Source organism: Takifugu rubripes, chromosome 10, assembly GCF_901000725.2.
Source record: "Takifugu rubripes chromosome 10, fTakRub1.2, whole genome shotgun sequence".
In the NCBI taxonomy this organism is placed as follows: domain Eukaryota; kingdom Metazoa; phylum Chordata; class Actinopteri; order Tetraodontiformes; family Tetraodontidae; genus Takifugu; species Takifugu rubripes.
The window spans coordinates 9,185,918-9,212,664 of NC_042294.1; the positions used below are offsets into that span (position 1 = coordinate 9,185,918).

A 26,747-nucleotide genomic window follows, 5' to 3' on the forward strand; every position below is an offset into this window, starting at 1 on the left:
ACGATAATCCAGCAGATGAGCCGGAGAAGCACAACTAATTTAATAATAAGACGAGAAAATTGTCCAAGATAACGGAGATCTGGAAACCATCTGGTCCACCACACACACACACGCACACACACGCACACACACACACACACACACACACACACACAGGTAGCCGCTGCTGTATTTCATTTAATCAGTTCTCGGGTCATGGGGGGTGGGGGTATATTTGTTTTTTTTTTTAACTAAATTTAGCAAAGTTGTTGGATTTAATGGGAAAAAAAAGAAAGAAAGGAGAAAAAAGAAGAAAGTTTACAAAGAAAAATGCATAAAACACTGAAAGTTCAGGTATTAGCACAAATCTGCCTCAAGTCTAATAAAACATGTGAAAGCATCCTAATTAAATTGTTATAGCGACACAAAAGCTAGGCTAAGCTAGGCTAGTTGGACCTCAGCCCTTCTTGAGTTATAAATCAACAGCATCTACTTTTCCTGTTGCTACATGTCCCATCCGCTAAGCTGAGTTGGTTATCACATTATACGCTGACGATGCTCAACTTTATCCTCAGAAATACATAAAAAAGAAGGTTTCCATCCTCCCTCAGGGGCATCATGTGACCCGAGTCACGTTAAACGTACAAAAACATCGTCAAGCAGCACAAAATCAGGCCTAGCGTAGCGATAATGTCCTCACTTCTCTGTCTCGGTGTCGCCGAAATCTTTCGCCTCCATTTTGTCAAGTTGTTGAAGACGTAAAACGGCGTCCGTTGCGTTCGCGTGATTAGTCTGAGCGTTCCGCCGTTAGCTTCGCCGCTAGTGCCACCGGGAGCCTTTGGCACTTACTCATCTGTGATGCGCCGGCTTGTAGCTCGACGGAATAGCCGCCTCACGAAGACGCACTCGAGTAACACGCAGCTTTTCCGGAGAATGATTACAATGCAAATTAGCCTGTCAAACCGGGCCGCCGTCCTCGAAAGGAATACGGCACATCTGTACCCAAACGCACGTTAGACCGGCGGCGCCAAGACGGGCAGAGCGTTCCATCCTCTTCTGCCTTCATTTAACACGTTATATAGGGCGGCGGTGGGAACATGTCCCAGATTCTTGGGTCATTATGACGAGAGGTTATTGATACGCGTGTCGCTGCCCAGCTGCTCTAAACCCAGAGCCAAATACGCAGAAATCCTCCGAAAAAAAAAAAAGAAGACGTCTTTAACCGCTACGAATGTTCGGAGGGAGCCCGTTAGCGCTCTGACGCGAGTAGAATTCGTGGATTAATAAACACACGATTAGCAACAGCTGAACTTTGCTACATTCTCTCCTGCAGATCGACCTTCACGCTAGTCAACAGCAGCCAATAGCGTGGCACCACTGCCAAGGGGGCGGGGCTTCCGGCAGGGTAGCTAGGATCGGGCAAATACACTCAATGCATGCGTCCGGCGTCACATGTGCGCGGCGAGTCCCCGTGTGTCGTGCGCGTGAGCGCTGATCCCGTTAGCGGACGCGTCTCGCTTACCTTGCCAACATACAGCGGTTCGTTTCCTGTGTACTCTTCCAGCACAAAGAACTGGTTCCATACCCAGCTGCGCCTGTGCCTGTGCAGGACCTCCCAGGGGCCTGGATCAGAGCGCGGGGACTTCTCCAGCTCCCCGGAGCCCTGAATCAGCCCCCAGCAGCTCCCCCACTCCCACAGGGGGAACGCCAGTGCCAGGAGAGCCAGGGCTTTGCCCACGCCTGAGCGGCGCCACCCCATCATCTGGGCCTGCGCCAGAAACGCACTGAGGAGCGACGACTAAAAAAAGACAGCGAGGCTGAAATGTCAGCGCCCTCGGGGCTTTGTCCACACGGTCCCGACCCCGGCGAGAGGACTCAGACCCGGCGCGTGGCCGCGGAAAGAGTCAAGCTCTGCATTTTGTGGCGTCGCTCTTCTGCCTTCCCGCCCCCGATCACAGGCGAAAAAAAAGTGGGGCAGCTCCCTTCACTCCGGAGCCGAGGAGTTGACATTAAAGCCGGCTAACGGGGTCATCGGCGAGCGGGTGGTGTAATTGGCACCTATCAGGATGGAGAAGAAAGGGGAGAGAGACAAAGACACAAGGGGAGAGAGAGAGAGGACGTCAGCAGAATCGCCTGGGTGACCGCAGCCATGGGCCTGCTGATGCAACCATAATGACATTTTTCAGCAATCAGAAAGAAATTGGTCAAAAGATGAAAACAGTCAACGGGCCGTCCTCCGCCGCCACGTGCCGAAGGACGGCCCGCGGAGGTCGGGGTGTTAATCGGGGACTGATGGCGGCGGGGACGTCCCCGGTTTTCAATGGGCGACGCAAAGAGGAGTCAAACAACGGAGGCTGCCTGGAATAACAATCAAAAATCAGCGCCGCGGCCTTTACCGCGCCAAGGTCGGCGCTCTGTCACACTCCGCGGGCGGCGTGGGCGATGCTAACAAGCCGCGGCGAGATTAAAAATAAATCTGAGCTGTCAGCGGCGTGATGGCCTGAGCGCGGCTGACCTCTACGCCCCCGACAGCCCGTGCGTCGGAGGCGGATCCGTTCTCCATGGTGCCGAATTCCCCACGACGCCGCGACATGACGACTCGTCAACGCAGGAAACGAGCGGGAAAAGCACCGGATAATGTTCTTTGTGTCACCCTGAGAAGTTAGACAACACGCAAACCTCATTACGGCGCCGCTATCGTCTGTCTAATTCGACACGCGGAGCTCGCTGGGAGACGCGGCTGGACTCAGAAACGGGAACTACGGGAGGTCTTCCGGAAGCAGATGTTTAGAGAGGAGAGAACCGGCGGGATGAGCGAGGTAATGGCGGTGACCTCATCATCCCACGCCGGCGTTCTCCCGCTCCTCTGGCAGGAAAACAATAAAAACGAACGCGGCCGTCAGAGGTGACGCCTCGTCGTTCAAAACGGGGACGTGAATCCGTACGCCGCAGATGCTCAGGTGTCGTGGTGACGCTGTCATCGTGCTAGCATGCTAGCCGCTTCGCTGTCATATGTATGAAAAGCACCTCGAGCGAAACTGACGTTTTAATTAAAGGTTTTAAATTTTATGTCCACTATACTTAAATGTGTAAATGTGTTCATTTCTTGTTTTAATATGTAGTTTTAGGTTGTTATTATCATTTAAAGCTACGTCGGTGTGATAATTGTGGTGTTTTTACTGAGCAAGATTTACATATTTATATTAATGTGGAGGCGGGTCCCCCTCCGTGGTAGCTAGCGCTTCTACAGGAGCCCTGAATGGAGAAACTTTAACTTTGGGAGTACAAAAACTGAAATGTCATCAGAATTTAAATCTACCCTGAAGCGGCTGACCGGAATCATTCTGTTGTCAGAAAATGACAAAATTTGGACATTTCACCATTTCCTGAGTTTTATTTCTGTTCTCTCACCTTTTATTTCAGACCATTTGACGTTAGCATGTAGCAACACTGCGATAGCAGCGTTTCCCCAACCTCCTAACCTCAGATGGAATCTTCTAGACGATACCGGTTTCATGTGTGCACGTGCACGCTCACGTTTAACCTTTTTCCCTCTTGTTTTTCCTGCGAGGCAACATTTTCTCCTTGAACCTGGAGGAGCCGCGGAACCTTTTTCTCTTTCACGTGAACACACGTGCACGCGTCAAGTTGCCCATAAGTGGGGCAGATGTGGACGGTGAAGGCGGCGGCGGCGGCCGGTTTAGCCCGGCGGCCAAACGGAGGCTTCTCATTCCATTAGAAACAACATTAGAGGAGACGAACGTCAGATACACACCGGAGATTCGGCTAATGCAGTTGTGACTCGTAGCCGAGTCCAGATATCGGCTTCGTATTAAGTGACCTTTCACTAATTCACCGTCTATTTGATTTGCTCAAATAGAATTTTAAAAAATGAAGTTGTGGGGAAAAGCTTTACTGGACCCAGCTCTGCTACAGGGACCAGTTTCTCTGACCTGACTTAAACCTCTACATGGTCCAACTTGAGGCCCTCTGATCAAGCTAGCCTTTGTATGCTAGCTAAAAAGCTAGCTTCATTTTAACCACAACTGTATCGGACATTATATTTGCCGATATCAGGAACAACTTATGGTTTCAGGGTCTCATCTTAGATGAAACGAGGGAGATTTCTTTCATACTTTCATGCTACAAACGAGAACAATAAACCTGCACCCGGGTCCCTTGGTGACCTTGACCTTTGCTGCTGGTCGACGGCCCAAGTAAGGAGCAAAATCCAGCCTAGTTTACTGGATCCCTTCCTGGATGATCCCATGGCGTCAGGGTTCTGGATCAGACCTGCAGTTTTAAATGCAGCTCCGGGCGAAATTGAAGATTTTAAGCGGCGGCGAACGCAAACAAGACGAAGCACGATGAAAAGAAACAAATCTGGTTTCATCGTGATGGATTACCTCACGCAGTCGAATCGGGCCTGATCTCTGCTGGCGCCGCGACTGACGCAGCGTCACACGCGGGGGTGCTGGGGGCGCCCCGTCTTCGCTAGCGCACATCAAACCGCCGCTCGCTCCTCATTTAAAGGCGGTTTTCGCTCCAGAAAACATCTGCGCCCCTCAGCTGCTTCTCCCCACCCCGTGGAGGGACTCAAACCCGCTGCTTCTGTTACGCTGGGCCGTGAAACAAGGGCCCAAAGAGCCCGAAACCGACCAGGGTTCCTCTCTGACGTCCCCCGAAGAGAACGCCGCCGGTTGTTTGGGCAGCGTCAAAGTGACGAGGCTAAACGAAGTGAAAACGGGAGATAAAGCCGTGAGCCCCGCAGTCATCCCCCGACTCTCTTACACACTGTGTTCTAATCCCATTTGGCAGTCTCACAACAGGATTACCAAAGCCGGGGCGCTCGCTAACCAATCACACGCTTCCTCTGATCCATATTCTCTTCAATCTTCGGGCGACGGGTCATGAAACACACATGCGGGGACTTCGGCGCGGCTCGTAAAGCCTCTCTGGTGGCGTCCATCAAGTTCACAGCGCTTCCTCGCGGAGATGAGATCCAGACCCGGAATGACACTAACGCGGAACTTCATTGATTTTTCCTCCCCCCTCCCGACCTTCCGATGTGTTTGTCTCTTTCTGGGAGGATTCAGAGGGTCAATATGGTCCTCAAGGACACCAGGGAGCCCCTGGCGCCGGCCGCCGAGGCTCAGCTCTCGGGTCTAAAGGTCCCTCCGCAGGTCCATCACATTTTCACCATCACTGACGGGGCACGTTGCTCCGAACAAACACGTCTGGGCACTATTTTCTCCAGGAAACAGCCAAACAACTTGAGCCACACCGCAGTCGCTCCAAATTTCCTACATTTTCTCCATTGTCCTGCAGCGGCTGCATCTTCCTGCACCACGACTCTCTCGCTGCGCCCTCAGCTGACTTCTGCTGCCCAGACACTGGAAGAGAGCTCCCATTTCTAATCATTCTCTGACTAACATGAGCGCGAAAAAGGCGATAAAATTATTTTTAAAAGTTCCTGCGGGAGGCGCCTGTTCCTGAGATCAATAACCGATCAGCTGCACGAGCCGAGCAACTTCGGAGGTGAAGAGGAGCAACAGAAATCAAGTCCCCGTCGGACTGACGGCGGAAATCTGCGCCGCAGGAAACAAGTGTCCGTGGAATACTAATGACGGGACGGAGGGAATGTCTCGGGAGGAGCGTGGATGGACGGAGGAGCGTCGCGGGAGTGAGGGATGGAGCGGAGGAGCGGTGCTGCGGATACTCACCAGAGGAGAAGTTCGCCACCGCGGAGACGGCGGCTGCCGCAGAAAGTTGGCTGCGTCCTTCTCCCGCACGGAGAGGGGGGGGTGGGGGAGGGAGGCACCGGAGCGGGAGGGAGGGGGGGTAAAAGTGAGAATTAAAGTTAGGGGCTGAAATTAGTCCTGGCGCGGCACCGAGGTGCTGGAGATCGGAGAGGACGGCGCGTAAAACGCTCTCACCGTTTGGCTGAGAGGAGGCACGTCTGATCTCTCCCCCGTCCCTCTCTCTCTCTCTCTCTGTGCTCCTCTCTCTCTCTCCCTGTTCCTCTGGGTCTCTCTCTCCCTCTCTCTCTCTAGGGAAGCCCAGCTGCAGGCTCTCGACCAGCCCTCTCTCTTCCAGAGGAATCAGCCGCGGCAGCAGCGGAGAGTCGGAGCGCAGCTCTCATCCGAGCCTCATCCTGAGCTGCTGACTGGTGCGGGGAGAGAGGGAGGAGGGAGGGAGGAGAGGGGATGCGGGGGGAGGGAGGAGAGAGAGTTTTGACTGAATGAAGTTGGGGAAAGCGGAGCCAGAGACGCACGCGGCGCTTTGGCCGAGCGGAAGAGGAACCGGGTTTTGGAAGGTGCCAAGTCTGTGGCAGCAGATGGCGGGAGGACTGTGGACTGGTGGAGATGGAAACCAGTGGAGGATTCAGCGAGGGGAACCAGTCAAGTTCCGCTGCTCAGAACCTCCAATTGACAGATCAGTTCACGCCTCTTTGGTGCGTTTGCGTCACCTTTTGAATGCGCGTTTTTCCCCCGTTTTGAGCTGCAAACGGGTGTGAAAAACAGGCGGAAAAAAGACTTCAAAGTTCTGAAAAATCACCCAGATTTGGTTAAAATCCTGCTGGGGTTGAAAACCCACCCGATTTAAACCACAGTAAAAAAACATTTACATTATTTGTACAGATTATTAAATCCGTATTATAATTAATAGTCCGCATGAGGCGTTTTTGTGGATTTAATACCTTTGTTGCGTGTGTTTTTTTTATTTTTATTTCTTTGTAATTGTATTGCCCTTATTCCATTTCGGGATTTAAATAAGAAGCATCTTTTCTAAAGTGTCAGGCTGGATTCCTCTGGGCCGATTATTATTTATTCACACCGGTCTTTGGTCCATTTGCTCCAGACAATAAAACAGGTGGAACCACGAGGCTGACGCTTTCTTCTTTTGTGGTTTCTTTTCGGTCTTATTTGCGTCTTCCAGGCAGGTTTGACTCCTTTTGTGGTGCCGGAGACGAGGAGCGACGACCCAAACTAACAGAAAGAGCAGCCCCTGTCTGTCACACCTGGAAGAGCAGCTGGAATAAGCGCGAGGAGGAGGAGGAGGAGGAGGAGGAGGTCCGGGAGGCCACGGAGCAAGGTGAGAGAGTGGGTGTGCGAGAATAAAAGGAGAGGTGGGGGAGGGAGGGGGGGGGGGGCAGCACTGCCGTCAGCTGGCGAGAGGTTTTTAATTGGAGGGTGACATTGGGAGGCCGACTCGTCAGCTCTTCTCCATCAATCACTCGCGGTCAGGAGATGCCCGGGGTGATGCTGCTGTGCCCCCCCTCCCTCCCCACTGAAACACACGCCAGCTGTGCAGGGCCGCTGCCACGTCCCCCCCCCCCCCCCAGTGACCCGCAGTCACCTCGGCGATCTGCTCTCTGGTGACGCACGGCCTGATGGCTCTTTTTGTTCACGCGCTAACGAGGAAAGCGGCGCTACTGTGCACAAGTTTATGGAGCGTGAGAGAACCTGACCCCCCCCCCGGGGTCGGTGGAGGTGGGCTGGTTCACGTCGCATCTGTGTGTAGAGGCACTTAATACTTTAATAAAGAGAAGAGGCACGATGATTCACTCTTTAAAGTTCTTTTAGCACGTTAGCCGATAGCTAGACACTCCTGCATTGGGATAAAACTGTAAACTAATCAGAAAAATCTCTTCACGATGAACAATTAACATTGAACATTCGCCAATTTTAATAACTGAACCTGTTTATTTAGCCCATCCTTTATATTAGCCCCTTGGCTAGGCTAATGTGGTCAACAACGGGTAAAAAAAACAGACCTAAATATGGACCAACAACAAGCTAAGCTGACATAGATCAACCAACGGTCAACCTGTGCAACGTCAATGCTAAACCTAGCTGGGACGTCGTTGGACGATAATAAATAAATAAATCAGCTAAAGCTATTTGAGGCCGTTGCTAACCTGCTTGCGAGCTCATAACCACAATGAAGCTCATTTGTTTCGCGCCTCTTTTGTTTCTCTACAATCGCAAACAGATCGATGCACAAAACGACCACATATGCTGATGATTCCCGTTAATTCCCGATCGATCTCTGACCCGCTAAATGAGCGTTAGCTCCTGTAAGCGCCTTTCGCCGCCATTGGAAACAGATGATTGAGACACTGACTGTCTAATTTCAGCTCTAAACAAGATATTGATCGGACGTTTAAAGAACACGTGCACGTGTCCCCCTAAACTTGACTATTTATTTTTATTCGTGAGGACTTCTTTCCGTCCTCGGGCTCGTTGTTGCCGGAGCGATGACCTTTTTTTCACTGTTCCCAAAATGAACGTGGAAGTTACCTCCTGTTCTCTGTGAGCGCACCAGTTTCACACATTTTCAAAAATTCAATGATGGCCAGAAATTTAAATAGAAAAAAAAAATGGACAGTGAGCATCGCTAAACCACCTTTAGCCATTTAGCTGCTAGCATTTTGCCAAAGGGGAGGGTTTTGCTGTCTCGACTTAACATCAGAACTTATTTACCTTTCATGCTATATCCTTTTAACATCATTTTCCACTGCTTTTTGTTGACTTTTGCCATTTTAATGGTCTAGTCCTCCTTTTTTTTCATGGTTCCTCATCACATTTTGTAATTCTCTACGAGCCAAATTGAGATGAAGACATTGAGGCGGCTGCAGAAGCTTCCACTCGCTTCTTTGGGACGCAGCAATGAAGGGAAAGTGATGACGCAGCATCACCTTCTGGCTACGCACAGCCGCCCGCCCGACCGCTGAGCTCAGCTCGTCTATGCTAAGTCGAGGCTAACCCGAAGCCAAGACTCACCTAATCAAAATATAATAGTTGATATCAAAGCATTTCTGGGGGAAAAAAATGAGTGACGCGGGACAGGCGGTAAATCGGGGTGACTGAAGTGGTTTGATCCGCAGTTGTGTTGGGGGGGAGCATGGCCCCCTCCTCCACGTCTGGACTAATCTTTCGGTGGGTATCGAACGATTACGTTTTCATCAGACGTCCGAGGGTCAAGAGATCAAGTGAAATAATGGATCACCTGATCACGCCGGATCGATCCAGATGGTCGCATCCTCGCCGTCCGTCAGGCCGCCCGATAAGATGAGATGAGGTCTCTTACCGGCTGAAAGTGCCATATTCCAGAAAGGCTCTTTCAGATTACACAAATGCCCCCCCACCAACCCCCAGCCAGGGTTAAATAGATTATGGGGGAGGAAGAGCATCTCGCTGGGTTGACTCTTCGTACTTGTCTTGCAGAGGGCTGAAACTCGCACAGTTTAGTGTATCAGCTTCTTAAATTTACAGCTTTTCTATGGACTTTAACCCCCCCCCCCCCTTTATTACCCCGTCCTAATCCTCATTGATATACCCTGAAAGTGTCCAACTCTGCACACAAGCAAACGCAGAGGCTGGACGGTGGCAGGGACCTTCCTCAAGGACGGCCTGGAAAATAATCAATGCTGCTGAAGGTTTTCCTGAACTTGTGGCATCTTCTGCATTGTGGCGGAAAATCCGCCTTGTGCGGCGAAGAGAGCCGGCATTCACTCTCCGTCGAGAAGATCAAGCCCTTACAAATGGAAAAAAAAAAAAAAAGTAAATACTTGTGGTGGATACTAGAGACGGGCGAGTACGGGGGGTCAGCCTCGGCAATCAGCGCATCCTCGCCGCGGCCGGCCCTGAAAGAGAAAACGTCTCGCCGCAGACAGACGTGTTCATTCACCTCGGGTTGTGTCGGCCGGGATCCTGAGCGGAATGCTAATGGCACGCCGGGATCGGCAGCACACAAGGATCTGCGCTCCCTCGATTCACGTAAAGATCTGAACCCACTGCGAGGAAATAAGGCAGCCCGGTGCCCCCCCGCCGTCAGCGGAGCGGCGGTAAGATACTGCAGAGGAAGACGGTTAAAGTCTGGGAACACAGCAGAAGGTTGAGGATTCCGAATACCTGCTTTCAAAAACTGGAGCCAAACGCTAGCATCAGGTCGTTAGCGCTCAGCAAAGCACGTTTTTATTCCCTGAATGCAACTTGTTGTAAGTTGCCTTGAACTATGCCGTATAGACAGGCTAGTTCCAGGTCCAATTCAAGCCCCTCCCCCAAGTGATGTGTTAGCCCCATGCTAGCCTAAAGATTAAGCCTGTCTCTGGAGAACGTTACGGAATAAGCCCTGAATGGAGATCCTGAGCTAACTTAGCTAACAGCGACACTTGCATCAATAACACGTCCTCTTGCTCTCCGGGCACAACATCAACGAAAATGAAACAATTAGCAACCGATTTGCATAACTCCCTCTCGTCAATACGAATTGGATCAGACCTTGAAAGGAAACGGGCCGAGCAGCGGCGTTTGGGGACGGCGCAGCGTGATCAGCAAATACTTTCATGACCCTTGTTTATTTGTTTTGCACCTCCAGAGTAGTTTTTTTTTTTTTCCAATTAGGGATTTTCCTGGAAACTGGAAAATGTTCCAGGTGTGCGACAGCGAGCTTCGCCCGGATGTTTTGTCAGTGGGAGTAATAATGTCGGAGTGTGTTGTACACAATAAGGGGGAAGGAATGAAAGAGCACAAACAAGACAGGAATGAAGATGGGGTGGGGGGGGGGGGGGGGGGGCAGGAAGGGACAAAAAGACAAAAAAATAAATAAAAACGAGGCTTTGTGGTGATGGTAGCTTCCTGGTGATTGGGGGGGGTGGTGGGGGGAGTGTGCACGCTCCAACAGTCTGGCTGAAAACCTCCAGGCCTGTTTGCATTCAGCCCGGCGGCGCCGCGGCGTTCACGGCTGCCGAGCCGGGAGAGAGCTTGTTATCCTCCATCTCTTCGTCTCACGTCCTTTTCTTCCCACATTCTGTCTTCCCCAGTCACCCCCCGTGTTCTCAGGCCACCGTGTAACGAGGAAACAAGCCTCTGATGCCTCCTGCGAGGCGCAGGTGAATGCAAACGCCGCCTGCCGAGGTCCTGGAAATCAGACTGCTGGGTGGAATCCGGCGCTGGCGGGGGCGTTCGGGCCATCGCCGCGGCAACAGAGGTGAGGCCCCACGCTGGAGGAAGAGGAAGTGAAGAGGGCTCGCCTGACGGATGCCGTCGACAACAGGTTGTCAGTGTGAATGCACACACACACACACACACACACACACACACACACACACACACACACACACACACACACACACACACACTCGCGCCTGACAAGAGAACACACTCCAAATTGCAGCCGGAGCCAGACTCAGTCATATTTCAGTGCTTCTCGTTAACTCGGGGAGTTTCTCTTCTGCCCGTTAAATTTCCTTCCGATCTTTATGTGAACGTACGAGCCAAGAAGTCTTGCTGAGTCAGCAGGCGGACGGGAAGCAAAATACTGACATTTGTGACTATAAACTCGGGTGGGAAAAAAATGTAATTTACCGTCGCAGCAACTCAGAGAGGAAGGAGGAAAGAAATAATCATGTCAAATCAGTTGCATTAACCATCAGAACACACGTAACACCCGTGTTGCTCAAATGAAAGATTAAATAAGTCTCTAGTTTATTAAACTCAAGGATTTATCGAATCAGCTAGCTAGCATCTGACAAAATCGGCAAAATTAGAAGTTTATAAATGCAACAAAACTAGCATGGTTAGTTTCTGGGGTTAGCGAGGTTCGTTCTTCACCAACGCTGACGAGCGACTTCCCTAAAGACACAAAACAAACTAACGAACGAGCAAACAAATTCATTTATGCAGACGACACATTTTTGTTAATAAATGTTAATAAATGCTAATAAATGTTACTAAGGAGAATTCAGAAACAAGAGCGTAGCTTCATCGGTTAGCGCTTTCTTTCGTAGAAAGGACAAATGTTTAGATGTAAACGTTCACATTCAAGAAAAAAGTGAAAGGACACAAATCAGATCGTGATGCTGAATTTTGGCTTCAGTGGGGGGAGAAGATAATTGCTAACTGCTAACTCAGACAACAAAACAAGCTATGCATGTTTTCTTCTCTCCCGCGGCGTCGCGTGTAGCGTGTTTGAAGCTAAAGTTTGTGTCGGTGCCGCTCAGCCCAGAGTGACACGCTTTGATTGAGCCCATGTCTGAGGCCGTGTAAGTCTTCCCATGAAAGGCCCCCTGGGGTCTCCTGTGGTTCTGGACTGTGCTCGGGGCCACGCTAGCCTCTGCTGACAGGACCCCCCTCAGGTCCCAGCTGCCGCCTGCATGAAGGGAACACTCACGGCGGCCGGCGCCCGTGTGGTCGCCCACGTCCATCACGGCTTTCATTTCCTTCGCCGTGCCATTGATCTCCCAACCATGTGACACGGTGCCGACACCGTCTTTTAATCTGTAGAAAAGAGCCTGACCCGCGGACCGCCCCTCCTGGGGGGCGAACTAAACCAGGCCGCGATGGAAGCCATTACTTTCAGCGACACTTCGGGATCCGGGGTTTGTTGTGCTCTCAGCCCTCATGGGGGACGTAAAAAAAATAAAAATAACGGAGGCTACAGCAAAAGTGAGCAAATTGCCGAGGGCGGCATCCTGCTACGGGAGATTTAGCCGCGGTGATTTATGTCGGAAACTGGCGAGGCCGCGGCATTTTCTCGTAAATACTTGAAATCCAACGGTGAGATCAGCTCGGACGCCGCTCCTCTGAGTAACGGCGGCTTCCTCCGTCAACGTCGTCTGACATATTGTTTCAGGAGAACCGGGGGGGGGGGGGGGGGTCGAGGAGGGGGCGTGTCGCCGTGGACGCGGGCCTACACTTGGCAAGAGAAATTAAAGGTCATTTTGAGAAAGCGAAAATTAATGTCTGCTATCAATTTGGGCTTTTAGAGAAAGTGACACATTTCAGCGGGACACGTTTTAATTAGGTCATCTGTAGCGTAGCGACAGCGGCTAATGGTGCGGGAGACGCAGGCGGCACGTGCTCCCGTGCCGACAAAAACAAGGAACTTGGGAACGAACGCCGGAACAAAACTATTTGGTTGTAATATCCGTCGAATGCAGCAAACAGAGCAAGCGCTAGCTAAAGTGGTTAGCACAGGTTAGTAGACACGAGTATGATGTCCTGCTCAATGTACGATCAGAAGTGAAAAGTAATTAGTAAGGTAGCGTTTATGCAGGTGTAATAAGCGGAGAAGGTTTGACATTGTAATGTCTGTCCCCTTGTGGCTCCGCCCCATTCAGGCAGCACGCCAGTGCTAAAATGAAGCTAAGATCTGGGCGAGGCGGTTCAGCCCACATTATTCACTTGTCAGAAGTCACCAGGCCCAACAGTCATACGGTGGTTGCTGTGGGCGGAGCTACACACAGTTATCTCTTCCTGTAACCATGGTAACATCCACTTCAGAGCAAGTACGATGTCTGAACAAGGTCGGCTAAGCTAAAGGACCATCCGTAACTTACTTTTATACGTTCAGTTTATTTCCTTTTAAATCAACAAACTATGTTTCTCGACGCGTAAAACACGTTTATTAGTCAGACAAATGACAATTTCAACACTAATAAAAAAAAAAAAAATCCAGATATTTTATGTTCCGGTAAAATATTACACAGATTTCACAATTGTGATGATTGTCACAACAGGTGCTTGGAAATATTTCTGCAAAATTACCATAAAACTGCACCGGTAGCAGCGCTGAACGCAGATCAAAGCGCAGATCAAAGCGCCATTAAAAGGCACACGCAGACTTCAGAACGGGAGGAACCATTACGACAAGTTCTTTAAACGGCGCCGGTCGCCGTTTCTACCTTCTGCCCAGAAAATAAATAAGATAAGGGAGCGCCATGAAGGCATCCATCATTCAAAGTGGAAAAGGGTAATTTAGCCGGGCCCTCCTGACAGCTTTACAACTTTGCACGCTATTCTATTTTAATTGGCAATCATGAATTAACCGAATGGAAGGCCCACTGCCGCCAATGCCTCTCTCACCGCCTCTTTTAATTGGGTCGACTTGATGAGTTCCTGAGATAAAACCAGACAATATATTCTCCTGATTGGCAACTCGTTTGTTGCCGTATAATTAGGCTGCAGAGGCATGTGACCACTGCAGGCGGGCGCCGTCCTTTCATTGGCGCGCCCCGGCTCCAGGACTGTACGACGTGATGTTTCAGATGTCCCTTTTCCGATTATCTCAGGGTCTTATTTCGCCGGAACAAAATGTCTCTCGCAGCAACATCGTGTGAGTTTTCAGGTAGTTGTGCTGCTACTGTCACTTTAGCTAAACACTGGGAGGTGTTGTGCAATCACAGGAAGTTCTATTGAAGAGCAGTTTTCTTCTTTAAAAGCCAAATTCTTGCGAGGCTGGTTCTCCTGTTCGTAGTACAGCCTCGCCTTCTCCTGAATCGCTTCAGAGAATTATAGTTTAAGTCAGTGGTCCCCAAAATCCGGCCCGTGGGCCGGATACGGCCCGCCTCCACATTTGGTCCGGCCCCCTGAACAATACCAGAAAGCATTTTGATTTTTTTTTTTTTACATATATGTGTATTTGTATTTGATAATTAAGTTGGACTGTTCATATGAGTTATTTCCTGACTTTTGTTCTGTGAAGAATCCAGAAAGGGTTATTTGATTGTGCTTTCTTGAAAACGATAAATTTTTATGTTTAGGCACCTCTGCAATCCTCACACTTTTTCTGTTACAAACTGAAACCGGAAAAAGTTTGGGGACCCCTGGTTTAAGTTGTCCGAGCAGCTGTTTCACCCTGTTTTCAGATCAGAACAGCTGATCTCTGATGACTTTGTTCCTTATTTGCGAAGTGGAGATTAGCAAATTTGCTTTAGCATGTTGATGTGCTGTACTGGAACTTAAATTGTGACTCAGGGATTTTTTTTTTTCCTAAAATGATTTTTTTCTTGACTGACTTTCGTCTCACTTTTGTAATACTTCGTAAATATTTCATCGTAACGAATTTTTGCCAAAAGAGTGTGAATTGAATAATAAAAGCTCACTCATTGAGCACTGAGATTTTTTACTTTTTTTTTTTTTTGACGCTGGGTCCAAATGATTAAAACAATCCCCGAGGCTCCTTAAATTCACCCCACACTTTTACATATAAGGTCAAATGTTCAAAGCATTCCTCCGTTCCACTCTTTCAAAATAGGAGGGGAAAAAAGGGATGAAAATTTAATGGGCTGATGAATAAATATTTTGTGTCTCCAGGACTCAGCACTTTCCCGTTTCCCGCAGCCGGCTTAATTAACTTTTCCTCCAGCCTTTTGTAAATTAACACACCTTTTACTGTCCTTCCACCTTATTTTTCCTCATCAGTCGGACAAAATTAGCTTTATTTTGCGTGGCACTAAAAGAGGGATAATTACGCAACCTTTAGCTTGTCGTGCAGCTTTTTTTCCGTTACAAAGCTAGCCAGAACGTTAGCTGAAGGCAAGAATTCTTACTTCTTTCATTTATATCAGTCCAGATTAGGAACTTTTGACAGTTTCACCCGACTCAACAGGAAACCGTCTCCGTTTGTCTCATCCGTTGTAAAATCTTAAAGGACGCGAGTCAGCTAAAGGCTCGTTTGTGCTCAGATTCCTGCAGTTGTGGACCCATCGCCACAGCATCCACAGACATCCAGCTGAGCGCTGCAGCCGAACCACTGAACCCAAAAATAAAGTTGTTTTAGTCGCCCACTCAAAGAAACAACCACAACACAGCAGTCAGGACAGAGAGAACCGGAATTAATTCGGAATTATCAAGCAGGAAAATTTGTTACCAATCAGGTGAATGTTTAATTTTTATGATAACGAAGCAAAAAAATGACAACCATTTCTCGACTTGTCAACCTGATCTCACAGATTAATCATCACATTTGATGTCGTCTTTATGAATATATCAGTCTAATTCCCTAATTTGCTCTGTGGTGGAATTTCCACAAAAAAAGCTCGTCAGAGATCTGCATCGTAAATGACGTCTTTTTGACCGCAGCACAGACGGTTAAATACTAGCTAGTTAAACAATATATTTGTTCCATTAAGAAATCACCAAAATCCTATTCAATATTAGCTATAAAACCTAAAAACAAGGTTAGCATTGGCTGATATTATGGGATTAAGATTTAGATTCAGTTTAGAGGATGCTAATCATTTCTAAAGAGATCGTCTTGACCACCGATGCTGCTTGAAAACGTCTCTCTCACTTGACCCTAAATGACCTCTGCTGTCAATCAAAGCAAAGCCCCTCCCCCGCCCGCGCTCTTTGTTTATTGCTTCTGTCCGCGCCCCGATCGGGCCCCAAACGTGATAAACGTGACGTTACTCCATCAAACGATCATTAAATGTTAGGTCATGCCATGGCAGCAGAACGCCGTGGCAGGAAGTCAATGAGGTGAGGGGAGGGGGAGCGTGCCTGGTGGAACCGCATGCTGGGAGGGATCAATGGCTCATCTAACACCCGCATGCCCACTCATGACCATCACACCTCTTACACACTCCCCACGTCGCAACGCCCAGCTGCTGCGAAATGAGCGCACGCGGTCGGACCCGATGGCTCGTGATGACTTCCTGGCGACAGGGAGCGACCCAAAGCCGTTTGCTCTTGGTTCCAGACCTCATCAGTGGTCCCATCATAGCCTGCTGGTGGTGTCGTGGCACCAGACCCTCCAAACGGTGACCTTGAAACGTGGCACCTCCTGGCCCGTCACCTGTCACCTTCACACGCAGGCGGAAACACGACATTTTCCAGTGTTTTACAGTAAGTAAACAGTGTACAACAGATGTAGGGTTTCAGGTTCTATACTTGAGTGTCTCTCTCTCTCTCTCTCTCTCTCACACACACACACACACACACACACACACACACACACACACACACACACACACACACACACACACACACACACACACACACACACACACCTCCCGCTGAGGCCTCGCAGCCCTTCACTGGCGTGTGTGGGTGTCGCAGCGAGCTCAAAGACTTCACGTGAGGGGGTATTTATAACTGTTTATTTTCAAAAGTTAAAAAGGTGCCAATCAGGCTGTCGTGCGAGCTGACGCGCCGCGCTTACGTGACAGAACCGGGCTCAGTTTAGCCCCGAGTGGAGTGAACCACCGTCAGAAAGCGGGGGTGTTCAAAGGAAGCGCTGCGGTTGCTGCCTCCTTTGGTTGAAAGCAAAGGAAATCGGGAGAGTGCGAGGGATAAACTTTATTAGGATGAGGCAAAAGTATCAAAAACAATCTTTTTAAGGGTAAATCGGTACATGATATCGTATGCTAACGAAGCAGCACGCCATTGTCACCAAGTTCCAGTTCTAAGTTCGCACGCTATCAATTACGCTCCAAGTTTCCCTGGAATTGTGTTGGCTCCGCCCACCTTCGTGTTCTTAAGAGAACAAAATTTAGCTAAATCCTCTCGCACGAAGTGTGAAATACAGCGGATTAGACTCAGACGTGGTGAGAATTTCCACCAGAACGCCAGAACAACGTCCGATAATGCTATCGTTGTTTTGTGGGGGGAGGGGGGGGGGTTATGCAGTTTAAAGACTGTTGAAACAATAACGCAGCTCGCCTGGAGGAGCAGGAACGGGCGGAGGAACAATGGGGATTCATCTGCCGCGGTTCCTGACAGAGGTAAATGAATCGGTCCATCAGCGCGACACCTGAGAGACGGTTCGGGAGCCTGTCAAGATAAACTCTTAAGGATCTTGCGAGGGGGGGGGGAGGGGGCACTGCAGCAAGGTCATCGTCACATTGCATCAAACGGGGCGCCGGGAGGAGGAGGAGCGCTTTTGTTCCCTTATGTGAAGCTCCATTTGCCAGAGGTAACAATTAAGACTCATCTGTCAGCACCGGCTAATGTGTTCATTCCCAATTTCGCTGGCTTTCACTTGCTCATTTGCGGCTTCGCCGGCATCATTAAAATCCCGCCGCGTTCCGGAAAACAATGCGGCCGCGCCGCCACTGTAATGTTACTTAAGGTGGGATTCTGCCGCCTTTGAGGAGCGTCGGCCCCGCCGCCGATCCAAAGGAGAGAGTTAAAGGTTCATTTGAGTGTCACAAAAGTCCTGGTCCCCCCCCAGAGGTCCCCCACCCCCGCCCCACCTGCAGCCCGTCGGTTCCAGTGAGCTTTATCAGATGTGACAGCTCCAGTCCAGTAAAGTGGGGGTCTTTAACAAGAGTGTTTTTCGGGTTGAGGGTTCTCAGAGGATGAGTGGAAGACCATCGAGAAGCAATTTATTTCTGAGATTCCCGCGTCGCTTGATGTTTTATCAAAGCTGAAGGTCAGAGTTGGCCCCCCCGAGGTCATCGTAGCGTTAGAGGGCTTTAGACGTGAAAACTGTCCTTAGCGACGGAGCCTGGGATTCGATCAAAACCGGTCCAGAAGCCCCCGAACACGGTTCAAATGCTCACACCCTCCAGGGCCAGTCAGGCGTACCTGAGGTGCTGGGATAAGCTCCGCCCACCTTCGACCCGGGACGGGATCAGAACCGCTTGACGATGTTCTGCAGGAGCTACACGGCAGTGATGAAGCCGCACTTGAGAGAAAACAAGTTGTTTGGGATTCAGGCTTTAATCAATTCCGACAGAGTGTTGCAGCGAGATAACGGAAGGGAGTCATTGTCTTAAGTCCTGATCCTGATGCGGCACTGGGGGGGGGGGGGGTACATTAACAATGCCCAAATCTGCTCCCTCCGTTGTCCTGGTCGCCTCTCGCCCCAAATGTAGCGAGAGAATCCCACCACACTCACAACACTCCGTTATCTCCGGCTCCTCCCCTCGTCTTTTTATTCCATAAACATCTGCTGGCGGAGGAGAATCCTTAATCTCTCCGGGGCTTTGTTTCAAATTTCATTATCGGGACTGAATGAGGATTGGAGCCGCTGCAGATGCTACCGCAGTTTTGGGTTTTTCCCCCCTTCCGTTTATGTCAATGGATTACAAAGAATGATGATCTAATGTCCATCGTGCGGTAAATTACTGACGTTTTGATTAGTTGGAGACAAATCCGAGGGTTTTTTCGGAGCTGTTGATGTGGGAAAAAAAGCTTTGCGATGATTCCGGGTCCAGTTTCTTTGCTACCCACAGTAAACATGGTTGCTATTGTTCTCAGGGACGTCCCAGGGTTGGGCTAGCTTGACATCTCTGTGTGGCAGGGATTAAAACCACCTAATTTAGCTTTACAGAACCCCCCAGGAGCAAGCACCCGAGGAGGGAATACTACCCTCTAGAAGGGAGAAACCTTGAGCAGGACCAGGCTGGTTGTTGTGCTGCGACAGAAAGTTCCCCAACTATCTCTGGAAGTTCTCTCCATCCATCCGTGCAGCGATTGTCACGTATTCCCCGCGTGGTCTGCCTGAGACGCTTGAGCCGATCCGGGAACCTCATCCAAAGTGATTTGTTCAACAGTTCCGGAGGCTCAGAGCTCGGCGAGGGAGGGGGGGGAACAAAGGTCCGCAGACGTTAAAACGCTCCTCTGAGCTGAGGGAAGCGGCAGAACCCTCCGCGGGTTTGAAACTACAAGCGGCTGCTTTCAAACGAAAGTGGTCCTGTGATCCGTTGTCGATAAGAGGCTGCGGTTCAAGAGCGGCTCCGGCTGAAGGATGTTCCGGCCCAACCGACACTCAGAGGGTGAACGGAAAAGACCTCGGCGTCGTCGTCTGAAGGGAGGGGGAGAAAAACCCGGCAGAAGCAGGCCTCCATTTTTAAAACAAACCCTCCGTTGTATTCAGCCACAACCCGGCGCGCTGACTGATCTCACCATTCCGATCCTGGAAGTTTTCCACACCATCATTCGGGATTGTCCTCACAGAATTATGGTGCCATTACTGGCCTCCATTCCGAGACTTTCCTTTATTGAAAAAAAAGACTAAATAAAATGGACGCTTCATTTGCTGTAACAAGAAAACTTGTGAAGAAGGAAAGGCGGCTTCAGCTTGAGTGGACCTCACTTTTCCCTCAGGGCTGGGACCCCCCCCCCCCCGTGAACTGGGAACTTCATCAGGAGGCTGGACGGACCGGGAGGTGGCCTTGGCGGAGCCTCGAAGGTGATGAATTAGCACATTAAAAGTGCATTTTCGATTTCTGCTTTTGTGTGACATTAATGTTCGCTTTGATGTTTTGCATCAAAGAACATGCGGCGGGATGTTGATTCCACGGAACGGGCGAAATCGTTCTCCGACAATATTTCCTCCGCAGGAAATCGCTTCCTGTCGGCCGACGTATCTGCGAGGTGGAAGGGAAATAATCGGCGTTCTGACATCCCGCCTTTTATTTCCCAGCGCTTTGATAAAGATGCTGATGCTATTTATGAACCGTGGAGGGGCGGGAGAAACACAGAACTCCGGTCGCGTCTTTAAGGAAATCAGCAGAATGAAACCTGCTCCGACGCTTCAGGTTCTGGTATCGGGATTGAATTAATTTGCCGCTTTCATCTGTCGGGACCCATCGAGCCTCCTGCTAATGACAGAGTGACAGCTGAAGCTCTGAGGGAGGAGAAGCTAACAATAGCAGCAGGAAACAGCAACAACTTGTGAGGGGATGACAAACAGCAAAAGCTGCCGAGGTTTTTTCTGCGTTTTTTGATTTAGAATCCGACACGTGATGGATCAGAGGGTAGTACAAGGCTGATCCAATCTGTGGTTCTACCATTACCTGGATGAAACAGTCGGTAACACCCGCCTCCCTCCCTCACCAGGGTGCTGTGAGAACAGGCCTAACGCCTCAGGTGCTACCAGATATGAGAATGAGTTCGGAACCGTGAGGGGAAACGGTTGTCCGGCACTGGCGGGCAGCTAGCTAGCTGCTTTAGCCTCAGTCCTGTGTCATTCCAGGGTGAAATCACCTCTTGATTTGGTCCGTCCCTTGCTGTGCACGGTGATGAGGGCCATTTCTGGTGCGTTTGTGAGACACCTGTGTCCTGCGGCTCCTCCCCTCCCCCTCTACAGTGTTATTACACACTTGGAACTGCACAAGTGAAAAGAAAAATCCACTAAAAATTGATAGATGTGCAGAAACGTTGGACATTATTATCCGTAAGGTTTGAAACGTGCTAACCGGTTCCTGTCGAGCTACTGGGCCACCTGGTGGTGAGGGTGTGAAATAACAGCTTTAATGAGTTATGACGTCACAGTTTTAAGGTTTATTATCTGTGAGCCTTGACTGCGTTTGTATTTTAGCACAAAAAACACAACTTGATTCGACCCCCCCCCCCCCAAATATGAATGAATACAGCAGCTGCCTGTAATTAGCTGCCGTGAAGCCATCAGCGGCGCCTTTCCTGCGCGACGGACCGCGTCCGCGCTCGTTAGACGGAGTCATGCTGGCGACGCCGCCGCCGTGAACCACAATGAGCCAGAGGAAGCAGGCGGGCGACGTCGCGCCAACTCCGCTTAATTCAGCAGTCGTGCTGGAGAGCCCAAACGGTGGCGCGGGGCATTGATTCATGCCGCCAGTACCTCCCGGTCGGACTGTGAGCAAATGGAGGTAATTGAGGATAATTGGTGAACATTTGAAGGAAAACAAAGGCGGTAGGTGGTCCTAGAGACAGAAGAGGGGAAGACCTGGAAAGGCAGGGCACACACACACACACACGCACACACACACACACACACTCGGGCCAGGGCCAGAGCGGTTAGCCCTCTCCAATTAGCTACAGAAGCCCTTTGCGGCGCTACAGAGGAGGAGAACACGTCCCTCAACCCTCATTATTTCACAGCCTAATATTGCGACATGGCCCACAGTGGCCTCCCCACGCCGCCCTTAATTACTGCTGCAGAGGCGCAGAAAGGCAGCATGAAGGACGGCGGGAAGGCGCAAAAGGGCGACGGTGCGGCGGGAAAAAAGGCCCGGCTCTGTGAATAAGCGCCGCCGTGGGAATGATCCTGAGGGACGGGAGCAGCGGGAGTTTAGGCGATGCTAATCAAGGCTAAGAGCACACACTGTAACTCAGAAGATGTTTCCTGCCCTTCATTAGCGTTGGACAGGGACAGCGTCCCGACGGACGGGTTCCTCCAGAGCTCAGGAAACATTCCTGACTCGGAAGTCTCGTTGTGGAGCCCACGCCGCGTCAAAGCCAGGGAAGCTCATCCTGGTGCGGTATTCCTGCCCGACTCCGTCAGCATGAAAATGTTCTTTAAAAAACCCCTCTTGGTCTGGGCTGTGAAGTCCTGAGCTGAGAGGCAAAACACCAGTTTCATTATTTAAAGCAGAGAAAAAGGCCGGGAGGCTGCAGCCGGGTCGGGCCGAAGGCTCGTGAGAGCGGCCACTTTCACACGCGTGTCGCCATGAAAGTGTCAAGTGCTTCTATTCTGGACTCCGTCTTTCAGAGCCGAACACACATTTTAAATAAAAATCCACGGCAAATGTCAGCTTCTAAAGCAGATATGAGGAAATAATAAGAGGAGTTCAGGAGAATATAATCAGCGTGAGGTCAGAGGCGTTTACGTGAGGATCGACTTCTTTTAAAGTGCGTTTCTCTGCTAAATACAGTCAGGAACGCGTTTGGAAATTAGCAGCAAATGTCGTGAAGAGCGCTCAGCTTCCACTTTCTGCTCTGTTTTTCTTTCATTAAGAATGTAAAATGGGTATTTCTAGCATCAAACAGGCTAATTATTCCCTATTCTCTCTGGTGCAGTTGTGTTTAGAATAAATTCTAATGATGGTTGGCAGTGGTGAGGAGAGAATAAATAAGCCCGCAGTGGGGCGGCACTATTCAGATTATTGTTCTGTTGTTAGCCCGCTGGAGATGCTAGTTTCCAGCTCCGAGGCTAACCTCCCATTTCCATCTGGTTTCTGACTCTCGGCTCAGAACATTCTCGGCGAGACGATGGGCAGAGACGCTCAATCTCGCCGTGACGGGCGACGCCGCTTGAGGCTCGTTCAAAGCCGAGGTTTGACGAGTGTCGGAGCGCCGCGCGACAGAGTGTGATCTAAGTAGGTTAGCCTTAAAACGTAGCTGTACGTCAAAGCTCCTGTCAAACATCCGTTAAATCTCCACCTTTACAGGAGTTCAGGAGGTCGGTGCCTCCCGCCTGCTCCAAGCCCTCTGCCTCTGGCGGGATAATTGAGCTCGGGAAGATGTAATATATTGTTTCCACCATCTTGTTACCGAGGCTATTAAAACATACATTAATTTATCCAGCCGGCCGTTACGGCCGCGCCGCACACGGAGGGGTTTGAAGGCTAAAGTGGACCTGAAGATGGCGCCGGCCTGTAAATGTGCGGCGGCGGCGTGAGCGATAGAAAAACGGGAGATTGCAGTGGCAAGGTTACCAGTTTTCAATATCTATGAGAGCCGCGTCCATTTACGCGATATTGAGGTTTTAACCGCGAGGCCCATTTGCCTCCTGTTCCGCCGCTCATTCCGTCTGATTTACTGGTGTGTGTGTGCGCCGCCGCATCTATTCATCTGTGTTTAACATCTCCGGGGCCACGGGTTCACCTGCCTGCCCGCTCTCCCGCCGCAGCTTATTAACCGTTGTTGCTAACGGGAGCACTCCTAGTTAATTACATAAATGGATATGTACGCGCTAAAATGTAGAACATCCCGTTTTTATCTCCTAAATCATCCCTCATAAATCCGACTCGTGTCGGCTGGAGCGGCGGCGGCGGCGGCGATGGCGGCGGCGGCTCGCTCCCCCAACGCTCCGAACGCCTTCTCCAAAGGAAGATTCTCCTTAAACGTGTTGCGTAACAGGAGCGGAGCCCGTTTGTTGGTGACGATTTGCTTCTCTTTCACTTTCAAGACATAATTTCATCACGATTTGAGACCTGCCGACCGTTCTCCAGACAGATGGTCGAAGCTGATCGCACGAGGCCGCTAGCGCCACATGGGCTAATCTTTTAAAGTGGATTGTGTCCAGAACTTAACAGATGGTTTCATGTGTGGTGGCGAGGTGGCGTGGATGAAAGAACACAATAATCCAGGAGAGCACAAGGCAGGAAACCCTTCATCCCTCCGGACAAACGCCGCTGCTTAAGTAGCCGTTTAATTACAGAGGAAAAGCCACTCCGCTGACTAAAACATCAGCGCTGAAAATGGCCGCCGCTCTGCCGCCGCTTCAACTTTTGATAAACCCAACATGTCACGTCGGCGCTGCCTCCCGGAGCCGCCGCCGGCTCCGGTACCGGCTTTGCAAACAAGAGGCGATGAAGGAGACGGGCGAGCAAACACAACAGCGCGGCGGAATAGCCGCAGTTGGAAGCGGTGGTAAATGACCGTGTTTAGCATCCATCAAGGAGGAAGAGGAAAGTGAAGGGAAGAGGAGTGTCGCTTCCCTGGAGCCTGAATAATGCAACAAATTCTGCTAGAGCAGAAGCCAGTTTATCTGCTCACTGCTGCGCTTGGCAGATGTTTCTACTGGGACCTGTTTTAAACCCATAACAGCATGCTAAGTGACCAGCGCTGAGACGGTTATTAATATTTTCTTTTATGTAAGACAAGACACCACCCCCCCCCCCCTCCCCGCATAATGATATTCACCCCCAATGGAACGATCAGGATTATTATAAATATGCTGACAAAACCCTTTGAAGCTCAATAATATATGTTGCTAAAAAAGTAGGTGTAGAAGTCGCAGGAGATGGCGCCGCCAAACAGCTAATTTCTGTGTAAGTCGCGCCTGCTTTCGAGGTAAAAGAGAGAGGGGCTAAAAATATGCGTATTTGAAGTAAATGCCAAAGGAAATGTGCAGTTTTTAATACTTTCCTGCGAGCTCAAGTTATTTAGAGACGCTAAAAACACCCGAGCAGCAGAAGTTTTCAGGTTGTGTTGCGCTGAAGTGAAAAACGCAACATGCCCTCATCAATCTGGACCCCAGAACGACAGAATTCAAGAATCGCTTCGCTAAATAAAACAAAAATATCGCTCGTATTAGTTTGATTTTAGCTTCACTCGCGGTGGAAATGTGGAAGGATCTGAAGTCAGGCTGCTAATTGGCCAAGTGCCAGATCTTTATATTTACAAAGCTCGCTCTCTTCTGAGCCTCTTGGCAAAAATCAATTATTTCCTTCAAACCCCGGAGAGTTTCAGAAGTCCCGAATCTTCCGAGCAACCAGCCACCGCGGCTCCCGTTTGTTCCGGCGTCCTGATGAGCGGCCGAGGTCGAGACCTGAAACGCCGAGTTTGAGGGAGTAGACGAGGAACAGGAAGTAAACTCTGCTGTTTATCACCGTCCTATGTTCACATAGAACCACCCCCCCCCCCCCCCCCTCCATTTTGAGCGTCTTTAGGAAGCTGGCTGAGCAGCGTCCTAGCATCCCGCCTCATTCCTTACACTTACAACTAATGTTTATGCGTATTTGGCTCCTGGGACGTTTAAATGTGTCCCTCTGGGCTCGCCGTAGACCCTCCCCAATCACCGTTCTTCCTCAATAACCAAAGCCACAGCTAACTCACCGCCCCTCCCCCTCGTTGCGCGTGGCCTCGCTGCACACATTCAATTTACTCAAGGCTGAAAGAGAATTCCGATGCCGGAGTTCAGCAGAAGAAAAAGAGCGCCGAGGAGGCCGCGCGCGCCTGAATGCAACACGCACCAGAGAAAGGTGTCCAGAAATAGCCAGGCTGGTATTTACCATTCAAAGTCGCTCCACGCTTTCCGCCTGAAAGAGCAAGTCTATTTTTCCTGTTTATTATTTCATAAACACTCAAGGGTGATGGGGGAGGGGGGGGGGGGTGAACTGCACCCATGGGTACCCGTGTCCTGCCTGAATTACTCCTTTCTAATTCCACCAGAGATAAATTGGAGCAAATATTATTCACCGCCTTCAGATCAATGGCTTCATATGAGAGCGGCTGTCACGTGCGCTATTCTCAAATGTCACCTGGATGCCGCGAAGAAAAGCCCCCAAATCCGGGTCTTATGGCGGCTCGGCGGGTCCATATGAAGGAGATTTCTCCGTGGCCTCTTTACAGTCCAGCATCCTCGCTCAGCCGTCACCGCCGCTGCGTTCTGGGAGGGTTGGCATTTGCAGTTAACACCTGAAGGAATCTAATTAACAAGGGAGCTGGGTATTTAATCATGTCTTATGAGTTCACTGTGCACCCTGTACTCCATTTATTAAAAGTATTATGGATTTAAATAAAGCCATCATTCACTGTCACGACTGAAGCCTTCCGAAGGTCTAATCTTAGAGGGGAGAGAATTTCTGACAGAGAACATGGAAGTATTTCAAGTCTGGGACGTGAAAAGGCCAAATTAGCCGATCCGTAAAGCTAAAGAACTGTGGAAAAGGCCAATCAACGCCTTTTAGTACAACTTTATTATTACTAGCAAAATTTTAAAAAAAAATAAAGTGTGGGATTAGCCTTAGTTTTTGTCATAATTTGCTACCACATTTAACACAGGAAAATGTCACTGTTGCAGGTGACAAACCGTAGAAAACACTTTTTAGTTATGTTAGCAAAGTTAGCCTCTTTCCTGCTAGTAGTTATCTTTATGTCCAAATGCTCCTACAGGTCACAGTTTTAATAGTTTCGTCCCAGCAGATTATTAGTAAACTATTATTTTGCTAATCGCGCCGTTTAGCTGAAAGTTAAGTAGTTACATTTTAAATTTACGGCGTCTGAATTGAATAAATTAGCATAAATTGAGCCGTCCTACCTGTTTATTGAAGACCTCCTCAACAGGTGCGCAGGTCAAAACCTTCCCCCTCGGAACCTTCCTCCCCCCCAGAATACAAAGGTTCTGGACCGAACCATGAGACGGCTTAAAAAAGGGGGTGCTGGTATCCTTCAAAGGTGTCTTTAGGGGGGGTCCATGTACAGATTAATGCACATATAAAACTATAAATAACATAGTTCACGACTTGAATTCAAATACTTTTAGAATTAAGACTAAAGCTCTTTTGAAGATGATGCTGCACCAATTCTGATTATCGATATTAAAAT

General features: G+C 49.9%; 1 protein-coding gene across 3 annotated transcripts in view; it reads right to left on the minus strand.

The window, feature by feature from the left end:
- LOC101069064 (cadherin-7) overlaps positions 1-26,518 on the minus strand; it is a 73,309-nt gene extending 46,791 nt beyond the window's left edge. Inside the window, exons 1-3 of one of the 3 annotated variants that reach the window (XM_029842980.1) lie at positions 26,461-26,518; positions 25,682-25,848; positions 1,502-2,037 (exon numbers count right to left, since the gene is read on the minus strand). In XM_029842980.1, coding sequence (XP_029698840.1) covers positions 1,502-1,741 — 240 coding nt within the window. In that variant the 5' untranslated portion in view covers positions 1,742-2,037; positions 25,682-25,848; positions 26,461-26,518. Of the gene's footprint in view, positions 1-1,501; positions 2,038-4,385; positions 4,732-5,702; positions 6,130-25,681; positions 25,849-26,460 lie in introns of those variants that run through there. The other 2 variants (XM_029842979.1, XM_029842981.1) reach the window with 2 other exon arrangements.
- Positions 26,519-26,747: the final 229 nt, after the last annotated feature.